The sequence below is a fragment of the Pan troglodytes genome, chromosome 18 (genome assembly GCF_028858775.2).
Source record: "Pan troglodytes isolate AG18354 chromosome 18, NHGRI_mPanTro3-v2.0_pri, whole genome shotgun sequence".
Taxonomy (NCBI): Eukaryota; Metazoa; Chordata; class Mammalia; order Primates; family Hominidae; genus Pan; species Pan troglodytes.
In genome coordinates, this window is record NC_072416.2 from 66,920,561 (window position 1) to 66,940,178 (window position 19,618).

Sequence of the window (19,618 nt, forward strand, 5' to 3'; positions counted from 1 at the left end):
TAGTGATACATAAAATAACAATGCATGTTTATAATCAGTGGTATCATATATTCCATGAAATGTGTATGAATGGTATATTGTTCAATGATAACCATTTTCTGATCTTAGGTGTTACTTACTGAGCCATCTTTCTAGTAAAGCTTCCTTCCTTAGCTTTAGTATGTCCTATTCAGTGAGGCACTAAATATGGGTAATTTTGTGTGTTTATTTTCTAGAGCTTTCAGAGAGTGACATGGTACCAGGAACTATTTTGGTGACAGAAGAAGAACTTAGTAGATGCATTGAGGATGTGTTTAAGGTTGGTAATCTGAGTCACTAATGTTTTTATTTACTTCTTATTTAAAAATTTTTAAAATTTTTTCTTTTTTTGTAGAGATGATGGGGTCTCACCACGTTGCCCAGTCTGGTCTTGAACTCCTGGCCTCAAGCGATCCTCCTTCCTTAGCCTCCCAAAGTGCTGGGATTACAGGTGTGAGCCGCTGCTCCCAGCCTTTTAAAATAATTTTACCTTTTAATTAGCACTTGAACCGTTGGAATGACTAATCTAAAGCTCCAAGCTGTCAGAATCTTTTCACTTTGAAAACCAGAAACTGTAAGCTGACGTTTTTTGTCTTTTGTTGTTGTTGCTTTTCCTTTTTGTGGAGAATGAGGTCTCACTATATTGCCCAGGCAGGTCTCGAACTCCTGGGCTCAAGCTATCCTCTTGCCTCTGCCTCCCTAAGAGCTGGGATTACAGGCACGAGCCACTGCTCCTGGCAAGCTGACCTTTTTAAGTGAAAAAACTGATATATTTTTGAAACCCTGTTAATTACATCATTTATTCTAAATGTTGAAATAGTTTAGTTTCTGTAACTGGCAAATGCCACTGATGAAAGCATGTCTATTGAAGAAGTTGACATGGAGCTGGGCATGGTGGCTCATGCCTGTCATCCCAGCACTTTGAGAGGCCGAGGAGAGCAGATCACCTGAGGCCCGGAGTTCAAGACCAGCCTGGCCAATATGGCGAAACCCTATCTCTACTAAAAATACAAAAATTAGCCGGGCATGGTGGCACACACCTATAATCCCAGCTACTTAGGAGGCTGAGACAGGAGAATTGCTTGAACCCAGGAGGTGGAGGTTGCAGTGTGCCGATATCATGCCACTGCACTCCAGCCTGGGGGATAGAGCGAGACTCTGTCTCCAAACAAACAAACAAAAAAAGAAATTGACGGGCATTTTCAATACTATAGTCTTCCTAAAAGTGTATGATAATTGAATCTACTTTATAACTTTTGATAGTAATTACTGTCATAACAAATTAAGTCTGAATAAATGATTCCTGCAAATGACTACATAAATATATAACAAGAATGAAAACTTGCTTTTCTATTCATAGAAAAAAAGTGAATGAAAACTAAGAATCTAAATGTTATGTTCTTTATTATCACAGTCTTATAAATATATGTGGTATATGCTTTTGGAAAGCAAATGAAATTCATTGTGTTATGGCTAGATGGAAGTAGGATAAATATTCTTTAAAGTTTATTTTAGGCCCAGTGTGGTGGCTTATGCCTATAATTCCAGCACTTTGGGAGGCCAAGGCAGGAGGATTACTTGAGGCCAGGAGTTCAAGACCAACCTGGTGAATATAGTGAGACCCAAGCTCTATAAAAAATAAAAATAATAAATAAAGTTTATTTTAATAAATTTATAATAATTTACTGCTCAACACTTTTACATTAGAAAACAGCTTTCAAAACTGTATTTCATATAAAAAGGTACAGCTGCTTTGGAAAATAGTTTGACATTTCCTCAAAAAGTTAAACCTGGAGTTATCATATGGGCCCAGCAATTCCACTACTAGGTATATACCCAAGAGAAATGAAAACTTGTTCATATACGCCGGGCACGGTGGCTCACACCTGTAATCCCAGCACTATGGGAGGCCGAGGCGGGCAGATCACGAGGTCAGGAGATTGAGACCATCCTGGCTAACATGGTGAAACCCCGTCTCTACTAAAAATATAAAAAAATTAGCCGGGCGTGGTGGCAGGCACCTGTAGTCCCAGCTACTCAGGAGGCTGAAACAGGAGAATGGTGTGAACCTGGAAGGCAGAGCTTGCAGTGAGCCGAGATTGTGCCACTGCACTCCAGCCCGGGTGACAGAGTGAGACTCCGTCTCAAAAAAAAAAAAAGAAAACGTGTTCATAGAAAAACCTGTATGTGAATTTAGTAGGTAGGACAGGGAGCAATTACAAATGGCACAAGGGATCTTTTGATGAAGGAAAGGTTCTAAAATTATATTGTGATGGTTTTGCAAATCTGTAAATTTACTAAAATTCACTGAAGTGTATATTTAAAATAAATGATTTTATGGTTTTTAAGGTATACTTCAATAAACCAGTTTTATTAAAAAAAAAAAAAATACTTGGCACAATGGCTCATGCCTGTAATCCCAACACTTTGGGAGGCCAAGGCGGGCAGATCATGAGGTCAGTAGATCAAGACCATCCTGACTAACATGGTGAAACCCTGTCTCTACTAAAAATACAAAAAATTAGCCGGACGTTGTGGTACGCGCCTGTAGTCCGAGCTACTCAGGAGGCTGAGGCAGGAGAATCACTTGAACCCGGGAGGCGGAGGTTGCAGTGAGCCGAGATTGTGCCACTGTACTCCAGCTTGGAAAACAGAGCGAGACTCTGTCTCAAAATAAATAAGTAAATAAAAATACAAGGATTAGCTGGATGTGGTGGCACGTGCCTGTAATCCCAGTTACTCTGGAGGCTGAGGCGGAAGTGTCACTTGAACCTGGGAGATGGAGGCTGTGGTGAGCTGAGATCACACCACTGCATTCCAGCCTGGGCAACAGAGCAAGACTCTGCCTCAAAAAAAGAAAAGATAAAAAATAAAAATAAAGTGTACAAGCATGCCTGTCATCCCAGCACTTTGGGAGGCCAAGATGAGTGGATTACCTGAGGTAAGGAGTTCAAGACCAGTCTGGCCAACATGGCAAAACCCTGTCTCTACTAAGAATACAAAAATTTCTCTCTCTCAAGATTTGCCTATTGTGTACCTTTCATATAAATGGAATTGTACAATATGTGTTTTTTTTGTGATTGGCTTTTTTCACTTTGCATGATATTATAACATGGAGCCATACTTCATTTCTTTTCATTGCCAAATGGTATTCTCTTGTATTAACATGCCTCATTTTGTTTATCTATTCATCAGTAAATGGACATTTAGGTTGTTTCCATAATAGCCATAATAACATTTTGGCTATTATTAATAATGCTGCTATGGACATTCATGTAAACATTATTGTGTATATTTATGTTTTCATTTCTCTTTGGTATATACCTAGGAATAGAATTGCTGGATCATGTAGTAACTCTTTGTTTTACTGTTTGAGGCACTTCTGGACTGTTGTCCAAAGTGACCGCACCATTTTACATTCCCATCGGCAGTATATGAGAGTATAAAGTGAATCACATTCTTTCAGATAAGAAGGCAGATGCTTTTGTTTTGCTTTAAGCTTTCTGCATGATACTAGTAGATTCATAGATAGAAAATGCAAACTCATTCTCCAAAGCATTCACTTTATTTCTTTTTTTTTTTTTTTTTTTTTGAGACAGAGTCTCCCTCTGTTACCCAGGGTGGAGTGCAGTGAGATGACCTTGGCTGACTGCAACTTACACCTCCCAGGTTCAAGCGATTCTCCTGCTTCAGCCTCCCCAGTAGCTGAAATTACAGGCACCCACCACCACGCCGAGCTAATTTTTGTATTTTTTGTAGAGACAGGGTTTCACCATGTTTGCCAAGCTGGTCTCAAACTCCTGACCTCAAGCAATCCCCCTGCCTTGTCCTTCCAAAGTGCTGGGATTACAGGCGTAAGCCAACGTGCCCGGCCTCACTCACTTTATTTGTAAAGTGAAATGTTTACTACCCTTTTATTTAATTTCACTATTTTTGAAAATGGAGTCTACCCTTTGAGGGTTGACCTGGCACACAAATATGGAATCAGATTGCTCAGAGATTGAAAGATGACATGGTGACTATGTGAATATAATGCTGTTTTTATTTTTTAATGTCTCATGGATAGACTTCTGAAAAGAGGGGTCTTCTATCCTGTTCTGAATATTAGTAGACTTTTCAGATTATGGAGAGATAAGAAATTATTAGAGCAGTCTAGAAAGCAGATGTTCTAAATTAGAGAACAGTGGCCTACTAACTTTCAGAAAGACCATGTCCCATCTAAGAAATAGCATGATGAAAAACTGCCAAGTGGTTGGGTTTGGAATGTTGGAAAGACTTGAAAGTACTGTCAGGATAGGGGTAAGAGTAATTGTGACTAAATTTTGGTGAAAACCCTTTATGGTATGCCTTGGAAGTCAGTAAACTTAGAGGGAGAAAAAAAAAAAAAGGCAAACAGATAATTTCTTTCTAACAAGGGAGTTATCCTCTAAAAAGCAGAGAGAGATCTGGAAATAATGAATCCTGCCATTTCTCCTATTCTTGGTCCCCAAAAAAGAGGGAGGAAACCTTTATAGTTTGGTCAACAGTTTGGCGAATTTAAAGCCCCCTGGAGAGGCAAGCAAACCATTAGTTTTCTGTAGACACTTGATTATGCACCAAGGATTGGCACTGTTGTGAAACTAAGAGGGGTGGAAGGGTAATTATTCTCTCTGCAAGGTTTTGGCAGCCAGCTGCAGTGGGAAAACAGGAAATGTGTATGTTGGAGGAAAATGGTAAACACTGGGTAAAATTTAACAACAAAGGATGTGTTGTGTCTATTAACTTTCTGCTAATACTAAATTATAGAGTACAGCTCAAAGACAGGAAATAAGGAAAATATCGGGGATGGGTAAATTGATCCAGCTGCTCACTAGGTAACATGGAGGATAACAAAAGAGTGTTTAATTTTAGAGAAGCATTTGGGAACATTTCCAGCTCTTTTTTTCTCTCTCTCTTTTTATTCTTGTTAACAGATTTATTAAGACAAAAATTCACGTAACATACAGTCCACTCATTTCAAGTGTACAGCTCAGTGTTTTTTAGTATGTTCATAGGGTTTTGCAACCATCGTCAGTCTAATTTTAGAATATTTTTGTTCCCCTTAAAAGAAACTCGTATCCATTAGCTGTCATTCTCCATTCTCCCCACTCTGCTCATAGCCTTAGGCAACCACTCATCTATTTTCTGTCTCTATAGATTTGCCTATTCTGGACATTTCATATCAATGGAATCATAGAATTTATGGTCTTTTGTGATTGGCTTCTTTCAAGTCTAGTCAAGTGAAGCAGTCGGAGCGGAAAGGGGTCAAAGAAATCTGTAACTGGTTGTGATTAATTAGTTGTAAACACCACTGCACTGGAGCATGATGTTTTTAAGGTTCATTTGTATTGCAGCATGAAGCAGTACTTCAGTCCTTCTTATTGCCAAAAAGTATGCCATTATATGGATATACCACATTTTACTTATCTGTTCATCTGTTGATGGATATTTGGGTCATTTTCACCATTTGGCTCTTATGAATAATGCTGCTATAAACATTGGTGTATGCTATTAGTTTTTGTGTGAACCTATGTTATCGTTTCTTTTGCCTGTATACCTTGGAGTAGAATGCTGGATCATATTGTAACTGTATGTTTAACTTTTTGAGGACCTGCCAAACTTTTCCGAAGCAGCTACACCGTTTTACGTTCCCACCAGCAATATATGAGGGCTCGAATTTCTCTACATCTGGCCAAAATTTTTTACCTGTCTTGCCTTTTTTATTATAGTCCTCCTAGTGGGAGTAAAGTAGTATCTCATTGTCATTTTGATTTTTGTTTCCTAATGGCTAATGATATTGAACAGCTTTTCATGTGCTTATTGGCCATTTTCATGTCTTCTTTGGGGAAATGTCTATTAAGGCCCTTTGTCCCTTTTTTTTTTTTCTGAGACAGAGTCTTGCTCTGTCTCCCAGGCTGTAGTGCAGTGGCACAATCTCAGCTCGCTGCAACAACCTCTGCCTCCCAGGTTCAAGCAATCCTACTACCTCAGCCTCCCATGTAGCTCGGATTACAGGCATGCACCACCACACCTGGCTAATTTTTTGTCCATTTTTAAATTGGGTTATTGTCTTTTCATTATTGATGAGTTGAGGGATGGGCTCCTGGCTTAACAAACAGCTCACTCCAGAGAAATCCTCCTCACCAATCTCATCTCAGTCTCTCCATACTTTTTTTTTTGAGACAGAGTTTTGCTCTTGTTGCCCAGGCTGGAGTGCAATGGCATGATCTTAGCTCACTGCAACCCCCGCCTCTTGGGTTCAAGCAATTCTCCTGCCTCAGCCTCCCCGGTAGCTGGGATTACAGGTGCCTGGCACCACGCCCAGTTAATTTTTTGTATATTTTAGTAGAGACGGGGTTTCACCATGTTGACCAGGCTGGTCTCAAACTCCTGACCTCAGGTGATCCACCTGCCTCAGCCTCCCAAAGTGCTGGGATTATAGGCATGAGCCATTGCACCTGGCCCATACTTTTTTTTTTTGAGATTGAGTCTCACTCTGTCACGCAGGCTGGAGTGCAGTTGTGCGATCTCAGCTTACTGCAACCTCTGCCTCCAAGGTTCAAGCGATTCTCTTGCCTCAGCCTCCCAAGAAGCTGGGATTACAGGCACCAGCCACCACACCCAGCTAATTTTTGTATTTTTAGTAGAGATGGGGTTTTACTATGTTGTCTAGGCTGGTCTCAAACTCCTGACCTCAGGTGATCCACCTGCCTCAGCCTCCCATAGTGCTGGGATTACAGGCATGAGCCACCATGCTCGGCCCTTCCATACTTTTGATCCTTCTCTCCCCTCTTTCTGGAAGAGCAGTTTTTATAATCCCCAACCTGTTCCCATCTTAGTCTGCTGTCTTTCTTTGGAGTGTGGGTCTATTTTATCTTGGTGCCTCACTTGGCATTTCCACCTTGACATCCCCTGTCATGTGCACCATTGCCACCACCCACCCAGTGGCCACCCCAGAGGCTGTGCACTAGCTGCACAGCAGCCCGTGTCACCTTTATACACTATCCTGATCAGACTGCAGGTTATCTGGTTTTTCAGACCATAGGAGAATTCAAAGTTAAAAAATAGAAGTTAGACTAAATAAGGCACAATGACAAGAGAATGCCAGCAGAGAGGAACAAGAAAGAACACCAAAAAACTACTCAAAAAGGGCATAAGAATTTGAAAAGCAAAGTTTGTTGGGGCTGGTATGTCCAATATACTTTGTTTAAAAAGGGAAGGATTGCATATTAGAAATATTTCCTTCTAGGGCCAGGCACAGTGGCTCATGCCTATAATCCCAGCGCTTTGGGAGGCCAAGGCGGGCAAATCACTTGAGGTCAGGAGGTCGAGACCAGCCTGGCCAGCATGGTGAAACCCTGTTTCTACTAAAAATACAAAAAAATTAGCCGGGCGTGGTGGCTCGTGCCTGTAATCCTACCTACTTGGGAGGCTGAGGCAGGAGAATCGCTTGAACCCAGGAGGCAGAGGTTGCAGTGAGCCGAGATCATGCCACTGCACTCCAGCCTGGGCAACAGAGAGAGACTCTGTCTAAAAAACAGAAACAACAACAACAACAAAAAAGAGTAAACCCTCAATGCTCTGAATGAAAATTTTATGATGGGAAAAAGTATAGGGGAAGGGCTTTTTACTCTTGCGTCCTTCACTCCAGCAGGGAGTAGAGCAGGTGGTTCTGATGGCTCTGGGGGGCCAGGAGGAAAGTTCTCCACATGTAGGTGCATTCATAGGTGCTAGGTGAATTGAATTGAAAACCTAGCATAGCCACGTGTACTTCATCTGCATAAATGATTCTCACTTCTATGTATGTACCTTCTATCTGGTAAAATTATCTGAGACATAAAGGGGATACACAGCTCAAAACACTTTTAGTCCAGTGGTTCTCCATTCTCTCCTTCTGCTCTGAATGCCTGGGGCCCAATCCCTAGAATGCTTAAATTCTTTGCCCTCCCTGGTATGAGAAGGATTAATAGTGTATTCTTTGCCTAGAGAGGTGAAGGGAGGCCTAGGTTGCACAGAGATTGGTTCTGGGCAGGACAATGTAAGAGAGTTATAATGCCTTTTTATTTGGACATTTTTTGCTCGTAAGAGGATTGGCTAGATTCTGAAATGGGGAAAACGTTTCCTTTTAGTATACTTCACAGTACTTGCCTGACACTCTTCCTAAAAGCAGAAGAAATGTTAGGGTAGGAAAAACTGGGAGGCACTTAAGTAGTTTATTTCTTCCATTCTCATTTCCATTTTATCTCTCTGTTTCCAGATTCAGGGAATTTTGCCTTTAATTATCCAAGTCTTTTCTCCATCTAATCTTAATGAATTTCTAATTACAGCTATTCTGTCAGATTGGATATTTGACTCCTCTTTCTGAATTTTTAATTAGATTTGCAGAGTAAATTAGAATAATAGAATCTTAGAACTGGAAGGAACTTCAGAAATAAGTGTAACCTCTCACTTTTTAAATAGACTTTATTTATTATTATTATTTTTTGAGCCGGAGTTTCACTCTGTCGCCCAGGCTGGAGTGCAGTGGCGCAATCTCAGCTTATTGCAGCCTCTGCCTCCTAGGTTCAAGTGGTTCTCCTGCCTCAGCCTCTGAGTAGCTGGGATTACACCTGGGATTACAGGCATGTGCCACCATGCCCGGCTAATTTTTGTATTTTTAGCAGAAGTAGGTCTTCGCTATGTTGGCTGGGTTGTTCTCGAACTCCTGACCTCAAGTGATCCACCCGCCTCAGCCTCCCAAAGTGCTGGGATTACAGGCGTGAGCCACCACGCCCACCAATAGACTTTATTTTTTAAGAGCAGTTTTAGGTTCACAGAAAAATTAAGTGGAAAGTACAGGGAGTTCCCATATATCTATCTCCAGACAGCCTGGTATATTTGTTACAATTGATGAGCCCACCTTAATGCCTCAGTATCATCCAAAGTCCATAGTTTACATTGGGATTCACTGTTGGAGTTGTATAGTCTATGAGTTTTGACAGATTAACCACTCATTTTGTAGTAAAGAAAATAAAATCCAAAAGATTTTGTGAAGTGACTTGTTCCAAATCATACAGCTGGGGAGTGGCAGAGCAAGTCCAGGAACCAGTCTTTCCTTCCCTTTCACTCTCCCTTTCTGTGTTTAGAAAAGATCATATTTGCACATGGTACAAATTTAAGTACAAAAAACTTTATAGTGAAAAGTTAGTCTCTTTCTAACCTTGGTTCCCTGCACTGGCAATAATTCTTTCTGGAAACATCCATGTGTAATTGAACTGTGACCTTGAATTACAAGCAAAAGACCGAAAGAAGTATCTTCAAGGCTGTGGGAATTGCAAATGTTAGCTTTTCTAAATGCTTTGGTTCAGACTCTCTGGTATGGTGTAGCACCTTTGAGCCAGACAGACCTAGGTTGGAATCTGGCTCCAAAGTTGACTGTCCATGCAACTTTAGGTAACTTATTTAACACTTGATTTGTGAGGATGAAATAAGGTAACTTGGTGGGTTCGTGGCATATTGTAGCACATAAGTGCTCAAAAAACTGTCAGTTCTCTTTTGGTTCAGGGAAACTTGTTTTTTAAAAAGACGATCTTATGCAATATGTTCTGAAAGCATGCACAGTGCAAAATACTTGCTATATTAGGTAACTTGCCTTGTTCTTTTTTCCTCTCACAAGTCTTAATTACACTCAGCAAGTGCATTAGAAGTTCTGGAACACCACTATCAGAAAGATCACTGTAATGTTTTAGAAGGCTGTATTTGACTAGTTTAATCTTTAGGAGGTGTAAAATCAAGTTCCAGCCTGTACTGAATTTCAGTGTTAGGATTCAGTCAGCTTGATTCCGAATAGGCCCCTCATGTTTGTATTCCCACACATGTACATCCCTGTAAAAGAGAAGCCCATAAATTAAGAAAATATTTCCATTCACAATAGCATCAAACATATAAAACATTTAGGAAGAAATCTAACATTCGTATGGGGTATATATTTCACAAAATCTTTTAACATGAATTATCTTAATTGGTCCTTATGCCAAAAGCTTGATGCCTACATTATAAATGAGAAAATGGAGACTGAGAGCGACTTAAATGTCTTATCCATGTTCACTCATTTAACGTGTAATTTGGGGCAGTCACAAAGGTGACAGAAACAAAATTCATATCCAGGTTTCCTGACTACTGACTTCCCTGTGCTCTTTCAGCTACTCTGCAGTAGTCTCTAAGGGACATGCTTAGCAATGTCACGGAAGTCTATGAAATGAGAAATGGGGCACGTGGCCGGGTGTGGTGGCTCACGCCTATAATCCCAGCACACTTTGGGAGGCCAAGGTGGGCGGATCGCTTGAGGTCAGGAGTTCAAGACCAGCCTGGCCAATATGATGAAACCCTGTCTTTACTAAAAATGCAAAAATTAGGCCAGGCGTGGTGGCTCATGTCTATAATCCCAGCACTTTGGGAGGCCAAGGCAGTTGGATCACCTGAGGTCAGGAGTTCAAAAACAGCCTGGCCAACATGGCGAAACCCCATCTCTACTACCAAAAAAATAAAAAATTAGCTGGATGTGGTGGTGGGTGCCTCTAATCCCAGCTATTCAGGAGGCTGAGGCAGGAGAATTACTTGAACCTGGGAGGCAGAGGTTGCAGGGAGCCGAGATTGCACCAGTGCACTCCAACCGGGGCAACAGAGCGAGACTCCATCTCAAAAAAAAAAGAAAAAAAAGACTTTGGGAGGCCGAGGTGGGGGGATCGCTTGAGGTCAGGAGTTCAAGATCAGCCTGGCCAATGTGGTGAAACCCCATCTCTACTAAAAATACAAAAATTAGCCGGGTGTGGTGGCTCATACCTATAATCCCACCTACTCAGGAGGCTGAGGCAGGAGAATTGCTTGTACCTGGGAGGCGGAGGTTGCAGTAGGCCGAGATCACACCATTGCACTCCAGCCTAGGTGACAAGAGCAAAACTCCATCTCAAAAAAAAAAAAAAAGAAATTAGCTGGGCATAATGGGCATCTGTAATCTCAGCTACTCGGGTGGGTGAGGCAGGAGAATCACCTGAACCGGGGAGGCGGAGGTTGCAGTGAGCCGAGATTGCACCACTTCTTTCCAGCCTGGGTGACAGAGCAAGGCTCCCTCTCAAGAATTCAAAAAAAAGAAAGAAAGAAATGGAGCATGTGAGAACTGCTTTCTGTTTTGTTTTATTTTGTTTGCTTTGAAACAGAAACATGTTTATTCTTAATGTTTTTGACCATTTTGATTCCACCCACTTTTTTCTTTCTCTTTTAAATTTCTAGCCATTCCTTCCAGAAAAATTCCATCCTCCAGATATTGAAGTTAGATGCTGTACAAGCCAATGTACAGTCCAGCTTTGCTCAGTCTGCTCTCCCTTCCATGGTTGAAGTTCTATGATTCTGCTCTGTTAGTTAGCACTGATGGAATCACCTGTAGCTACAGCTTAAGGAAGGAAGGAAGAAAGGAAAGAAGGAAGGGAAGGAGGGAGGGGAGGAGGGAGGGAAAGGGAAAGAAAAGGAAAGGGGGAGGGAGGGAGGGAAAGGAAAGAGGGAGGGAAGGAGGGAGGGAAAGAGGAAGGAAGGAAGTCAGGGAGGAGGGAGGGAGGGAAAGAGAAAGGAAATGCATAGGGCATTGTAACTTCCCCACAAAAATAGAGCTTTTGAGAAAATAGCAGCCTACTTTGTTCATTTATTCTTTGATTCAATCAGTCACAGAAACATTTATCAGGTATTTACTGAAAGCCAGACACTTTGCCAGGTTCACAAATACAGAAATGATTAAGAACCAACTGCTGTCTTCAAGGCGTTCCTAGTCAAGTAGACAAAGAGTTAGAGTAGTGTGTGGGCCATAGCTAAGATCATCCTATCGCTTATTGCAGAGCAGCCCTCTAAGCTTAGATGAAGAATTGTAAGGCTTAACCACAGACGCCTCATATCATAGCTGGCTGGATCTGCGAAAGAAAGCCGAGGTGCAATTAGGAAGAAATGTGGAAATCCCCAGACTGCCACTGGGGTTGTTGGTACCAGTCTGTATCCTTGCCTAATCTGTTTTCATTGATCCACATTGGCCTCTGACTTTGCCCCTCAGCTCTTGCTACATGTTTGTATTTGAAAAGCCACAGGTAAGTGGAGGTTCAGTCTTTCTTTTTTTTTTTTTTTTGAGACGGAGTCTCTGTCTGTCGCCCAGGCTGGAGTGCAGTGGTGTAGCATGATCTTGGCTCACTGCAACCTCCGCCTCCTGGGTTCAAGGGATTCTCCTGCCTGAGCCTCCCGAGTAACTGGGATTATAGGCACCCACCACCACACCCAGCTAATTTTTTGTATTTTTAGTAGAGACAGGGTTTCACTATGTTGCCAGGCTGGTCTTGAACTCCTTACCTCAGGCAATCTGCCCGCCTTGGCCTCCCAAAGTGCTGGGATTACAGATGTGAGCCACTGCACCCGGGCCAGGTTCAGCCTTTCTTCCAGGCATCCTTTCACTTAACCCCAGAGAGGCTTTTATCACACCACGCAATTGAAAAGCTACCTTAAGGTCTCTCCCTTCACTTCTTCAGCTTTCCCATATCTTGGTATTTTGTTTGGGGATCCCTAGTTGTGGAAATACCTAGAGTAACCAGAAAACCTTTCAACTGAACATGATTTCATCTTTAAAGGACTAACTTCAGGACTGATAGCATAACAGAAAGCATATGAGGAAGAGTTAGAAACTTGTTACATCTGGTCACATTGAAACTTCAGTTGTTTTGCATTTTTTGTTGGAGTGGTGGTTAATTTTTTTCAACTAGTCTCACGTCTTAATGATTGAGGTACCAAAAGGGAATGAAGGAAATGAGCAAACTTGCAGTCAAGTCAGAGAATCATAGATGAGATATGAAAGAGGCCTTACAGCACCATTCATCCAACCTTGTTTCACACATAAGGAAACAGACTCAGAGAAGTCCACTGATTTGTGTTAAGTCACACAACTGGTCAGCGGAAATATTCATAAATAACTCTGTGTAAGACATACCCAACCATTATACCATTAAAAAAGGGAACTTTCAGTGATAATGCGTTTTAGGAACATCTTTATCGTAGGTAGAAATCATACGTGAAGTAGCCAGGCACAGTGGCTCATGCCTGTAATCCCAGCACTTTAGGAGGTGAGGCTGGCGGACCACTTGAGATCAGGAGTTGAGACCAGCCTGGCCAACATGGTGAAACCGTGTCTACTAAAAATACAAAAATTAGCCGGGCGTGGTGGCACGCACCTGTAATCCCACCTACTTGGGAGGCTGAGTCACGAGAATCGGTTGAACCCAAGAGGCAGAGGTTGCAGTGAGCCAAGATCACGCCACTGCATTCCTGCCTGGGCGACAGAGTGAAACTCAGTCTCAAAAAAAAAAAAAAAAAAACCAAAAAAAAAAAAAAAAAGGAAAAGAAAAATAACACGTGAAGTATTGTATTGTGTTTCAGAACTTGAATTCCCATCCCACTTTGCCTCCACATGATCAGGGAAGACCTGCCCCCCGCCCCGCCCCAACTAGAAAGAGACTGAACATAAGCACAGTCCAAGGAAATCACACAACACCTAGATGTTGGGGCACAGAGGTGGAGCAGTCAGGCCCTGCCCTCCATGGGGCAGGAACAGCTTGTCTGTTGTGCCTTCGCTGCTTCCTCAGTCCATACTGTCACCAGTCCAATGTGGAGGAGGCTGGAAGGAACTACCCCAACCATTTCTTCCATGTGTAGTATGATTTCATGGGAAGGATTATTCCTTTTTAGTGCATTGTTTGGCTATTGTAAGTGCTGGCTGAGTTCGAAATGCAGCATTGGCTGAATCAGTCCAGCCTCTCATTTCCCTGAATAGGTTACCAAACTCCAAATATAAGCCAATGATCAGGGGACGATAAGAGGGAAGTGACCAGATTCTACTTTGGGAGTGTAAATAGGGTAAATAGGGAGTGTAAATGTTGGATGTCAGGTGCAGACTGAACTTTAACCTGCATAGGAGTTCAGTACTAGACAAGAGATTGGAAGAAGGGGGCAGTCCTTGGAAGCAGCTGGCCAGAGTATACCCCTGGAGATCTACTGGAAAACTTGGTATTAATAGAAGGGAGCTGTATAAGTAGGAGGAAGGGGAGGTGTTACAGAAGCCGCTGTCCATGGTGCCACACGGACACTTCAGCTCCAGCTTGCAGAGCTTGCAGGACTAGGGTTATTAAAAGCCTGACATGCTGGCATACTGACTCTGAGGGTGGGGACGGCTGGGATAAAATTGGTATAGGCTAGGAACTGAAGCAATGCAAATCTCATTATGCACAGGGGAAGGAGGTAAGTATTGAGAGGCCAGGGGTATGTGTTTGGGGATTTTTAATATTGTAGTAAATACATAGGAGATTTACCATTTTAACCATTTGAAATGGTATAATTTAGTGGCATTAAGTTTATTCACGATGTTGCTCAACCATCACCACTATCTAGTTCCCGAACTTTTTCATCACTCTACGTGGAACTCCCATATCCATGAAGCAATCAGTCCCCATTCTAACCTCCTCCGAGTCCCTGGCAACCACTAATCTGCTTTCCCTCTATGTGGATTGTGAATGGATTTTGTCTCACACAGATCTGGGTTTATCCTGGTTCTGCCAGTTGCTAACAATGTGTCTTTGCTCAATTGACTGACTGCTTCTTTGAGCCTCAGTTTTCCGCATTTTTAGAATAGGAACAAAAATGCTTCACCTGCAGGACTCCTCTTATGAAGACTTTCTGTATGTTAAATGTTTGGCTGAATACCTGGCTCACTCTTGAGTGGAATGCAGTACATGGTAGTTATTGTTTGCTTCATAAAAGCAGTAACAATTAGCCAGGCATGGTGGGATGTGCCAGTAGTCTCAGCTACTCGGGAGGCTGAGGCACGAGAATTGCTTGAACCCGGGAGGTGTAGGTTGCACTGAGCCGAGATCATGCCACTGCACTCCAGCCTGGACCACAGAGCGAGACTTTGTCTCAAAAAATAAAAATATAAAATAAAAAAATAAAAGCAGTAACAGTGGGCTTCCTTTAAATTGTGTACTACTGTATTCACTGCCTATTCACCAAAAATTCAGGTAACACTACTTCATAATCTACTCTGATAGGTGCTGAAGAAGGGAGCTTGACTTTTGCCTTCCAGGCTAGTTCAGGGGTTGGGAGATAACTATGTACTATATTCCTGGACCAACTATATGTCACAGGCTCTAAAGTGCAATTGGAATTTAAAGAAGAAAAATCATTTCATAGTGGTTAGGTGCTCAATATTTGAATGAATGAGTGAATGAATGAATGAACAGTTGAAGAGTAAATATATGGCAGGCTTATGGAGGAGGCAGAACTTGTGCTGGATCAATTTAATAAGTACCATTGCATATCTTTCATCTCCAAAATCAATCTGGTCATTAGGATGCATAGCAGTGCTTAAGGCAGATAAAAGAAACTGTATTTTTTAAAATTATGTATTTTTATTATTTTAAAATTTTAATTGACACATAATTGTACATAGTTATGTGAAACTGATCTTGATTATTGTTTTTAGATGACTAGTCCAAAACTTTTTAATTTTAATTTAATTTAATTTAATTTTATTTTTTGAGACAGTGTCTCACTCTGTCACCCAGGCTGGAGTGTCTCACTCTGTCACCCAGGCTGGTGTGTCTCACTCTGTCACCCAGGCTGGAGTGCAGTAGCCATGATCTTGGCTCACTGCAACTTCTATCTCCTGGGTTCAAGCAATGATTCTCGTGCCTCAGCCTCTTGAGTAGCTGGAATTACAGGCCCACCCCACCACACCTGGCTAGTTTTTGCATTTTTAGTAGAGACAGGGTTTCGTCATGTTGGCCAGGCTGGTCTCAAACTCCTGGACTCAAGTGATCTTCCCTCCTGAGCCTCCCAAAGTGCTGGGGTTACAGATGTGAGCCACCACACCCAGCTCAAAACTTTTATTTTTTATTTTAATTAATTTTTTAGAGACGGAATCTTGTTCTGTTGCTTGGGCTGGAGTGCAATGGCTCACTGCAGCCTCAAGCCCCTGGGCTCAAGAGATCCTCTTGCCTTAGCCTCCTGTGTAGCTGGAAGTACAGACATGCACCACCATGCCCAGCTAATTTTTATTTTTTGTAGAGATAGGGTCATGCTATGTTGCCCAGGCTGGTCTTGAACTCCTGGGCACAAGTGATCTTCCCACCTCAGCCTCGAAGTGCTGGGATTATAGGCATGAGCCACTGCACCCAGCCCAAAACTTGTAAAGGATACATGTACTTCCATCAAGGAAGTTTAAAGGGAGGTAGATTTGAGCTCAGTACAGAAGAAATTTACTATTAGTGTTGGAAGGGAGGTGGCAATTGTGTATAGATCAAGGAGAGGCCATTGACATTCTTTAAGATACTGTAGAAAGCATTTATTTATCAGATTGAACCAGAAGAAAACCTTAATTCTAAATCTTTTCACTTAAAAAAAGTCCTATTTCTCTGTTTCTATCCGTGAACTTGATAGATACTAGTTGGTAAATTGGTAAGGGTTATTATTTTTTATTTTTTTATTTTTTTGAGACAGAGTCTTGCTCTATTGCCCAGGCTGGAGTGCAATGGCATGATCTCGGCTCACTGCAACCTCCACCTCCTGGGTTCAAGCGATTCTCCTGCCTCAGCCTCCCGAGCAGCTGGGATTACAGGTGCGCACCACTACGTCCAGCTAACTTTTGTATTTTTAGTAGAGACGGGTTTCACCATGTTGGCCAGGCTGGTCTCGAACTCCTGACCTCATGATCCACCCGCCTCTGCCTCCCAAAGTGCTGGGATTACAGGTGTCGTGAACCGCTGTGCCCAGCCGATAAGGGCTATTCTTAATTTTTCTTTCTCTTTCTGCATGCTCTTCCCCTCATCACTATCCATTTAACCTGCTTTATTTTTCTTCCTAGCACTCGTCACTACCTGGTATTATATAGTTGTTGTTTCTTGCCTGCCTCCTCTACTAGAATGTTAGCTCCTTGAAGCAGATACTTTGTTCAGCACCGTATCTTCAGGGCTGCAAGTGTGCTAGCACAAAAGTGGCACTCAATAAACATTTGTTGAATCTTTATATAAAAATAAATAATATATATGTATAAATAGCTGTACATTATTTCCTAAATTTTAGGCACAAGTAGTACTTGTTCATTATAAGAAGATATAGAAAAGTATAAGGAAGAAACAAACAAAAAATTAGCGGATTTTTTTTTTTTTTTTGAGACGGTGTTTTACTCTTGTTGCCCAGGTTGGAGTACAGTGGCACGATCTCGGCTCACTGCAACTTCCGCCTCCTGGGTTCAAGCGATTCTCCTGCCTCAGCTTCCCAAGTAGCTGGGATTACAGGCATGTGCCACCATGCACTGCTAACTTTGTATTTTTAGTAGAAATGGGGTTTCACCATGTTGGTCAGGCTGGTGTCGAACTCCTGACCTCAGGTGATCCACCCGCCTCAGCCTCCCAAAGTGCTGGGATTATAGGTGTGAGCCACCGCCCCTGGCCAAATTAGAGGAATTTATCAGCAACAACATATAACCCTGAGGAATGTGCTCAGTTGAGTTCTTGTTAAAGTTTGGGGTGCTTTGGCCCTATCAAGCCAGTAAATAATGAAGACTTAACTCCATTTGTTTTTTGTTTTCTTTGTTGTTCTTGTTTGGGGGCTTATTATTTTTTGTACAAAAAATCCTGGTAAGGAAGGATGGCTCCACAGGGATTACCTCTGAGAACACAGGATCCAAAGCCGAACAATAGGTCTTTACGTTATCTGGAAGAATCTCTTCTTTTGCCTCCTGTAATTGGTGATATCATCATTAGGCCTGTACATGACTTCTGAACGCTGCTGTACACAGCACTTCATTTAGCTGGGCTTATGGAGATTAGATCATGCACAGGAAGCTGGCTCCTTGGCTAACAGGCTCCAGAGAGGAGTCAGGAGGCTTAAGGGATGTGAAAAATTGGGCTGATTTTTAAGAGACAGGATTCACTGGAGAAGCACAGAGATTTTTCCAGCTCATGAAAGTGCCTCCATGATCTTTAGTTTCATGAACAACGTTGATTCCTACTTCAAAACTCTTTCTATAAATAAGGGCCTCTTTGAGCTTCCCTTCCCTTCCTTTTATTGTGTTGTATTGTATTTTATTTTTTATAGTGATGGGGTCTCACCGTGTTGCCAAGGCTGTTCTCAAACTCCTGGGCTCAAGTGATCCTCCCTCCTTGGCCTCCCTAAGTGCTGGGATTACAGGTGTGAGCCATCACACTGGGCCGCTTTCACCCGCAAAATAGGGCTGCTAGTAGTGACTTTGTGAGATTGTTATAATTTTAACAAGCTAGCTCTTTAAAGAATCTAGCATAGTACTTGGAAGATAAAAACCTATTATGATTCCCAGAACATACACCATGAGCATAATCATTGTCAGCTCATTTTCTTTCTCTTTTTACCATTATCACTGTCCATACTATCAGGTTTTAATTAACTTCTTATAACAGAATTACATTTTGAAATCCTATTGTGTTTAATTGGAGTTTTGAATAACATTTTTGTACTTCTTAAGATACTTGCAATTATCTGCCTTATTATTATTATTATTATTATTATTATTATTATTGGTTTACTTGGCTGGGTGCAGTGGCTCATACCTGTAATTCCAGCACTTAGGGAGGATGAGACAGGAGGATTGCTTGGGCCCAGGAGTTTGAGACCAGCCTGAGCAACATGGCAAAACCCCATCTCTACTGAAAATACAAAACATTAGCCATGCATGCTGGTGTGTGCCTGTGGTCCTGGCTACCTGTGAGGCTGAGATGGGAATATCACTCGAGCTTGGAGATTGAGGCTGCAATGAGCTGTGATTGCACCACTGCATTCCAGCCTGGGTGAGAGAGACCATATCTCAAATATAATAATAATAGGTTTACTTTTTTTATTCTTCCCATATATCGCAAGCAATATGAAGGATTATGACCCTTACTGATTTTTATATTCACTACAGTACCTAAAACAGTGCTTTGAGCCCAGTGAGTGTTCAGTAAATGTTTGTTGAATTGAATGCATTTGTGCTAGCCTTATTGAAAGGTACAACTAAAACATGCAGCATTACGATTATTAATAAAATTCACCATCCTCACACACTTTTTTTTTTTTTAATTTTTTCATAGGCAGTAGTCAACATCCTCACACACTTAACCATGTAGAGCCAGTACAGATCTAGGTGAACAGTGCAATTACTTTTCTTTTTTTTTGAGACAGGGTCTTACTCTGTCACCCAGGCTGGAGGGCAGTAGCATGATCATAGCTTATTGCAGCTTTGAATTCCTGGGCTCAAGCGATCCTCCCGCCTCAGCCTACCACGTAGTTAGGACTGTAGGTGTGCACTACCAAGCCTGGCTAATTTTTAAATTTTTTTGTAGAGATGGGGTCTTACTATGTTGCCCAGCTAGGCTTGAATCCTGGCCTTAAACAATCCTCCCTCCATGACCTCCAAAAATTCTGGGATTACAGACATGAACCACTGTGCCCAGCCCTACAGTATAATTTCTTTGAACATTTATAGAATTAGGGAGAATAGGACATGTCCATG

The 19,618-nt window shown here is 41.9% G+C and overlaps 1 protein-coding gene across 3 annotated transcripts in view; it reads left to right on the forward strand.

The window, feature by feature from the left end:
* Window positions 1-19,618, forward strand: part of TANGO6 (transport and golgi organization 6 homolog) — a 242,515-nt gene that overhangs the window by 36,632 nt on the left and 186,265 nt on the right. For all 3 annotated transcript variants that reach the window (XR_010152398.1, XM_511059.9, XM_016930065.4), the window contains exon 7: window positions 216-298. Coding sequence is in view for 2 of the 3 variants with exons in the window: in XM_511059.9 (XP_511059.2) it covers window positions 216-298 (83 nt within the window). In the remaining variant the exon portion in view is untranslated. The remainder of the gene's footprint in view (window positions 1-215; window positions 299-19,618) is intronic.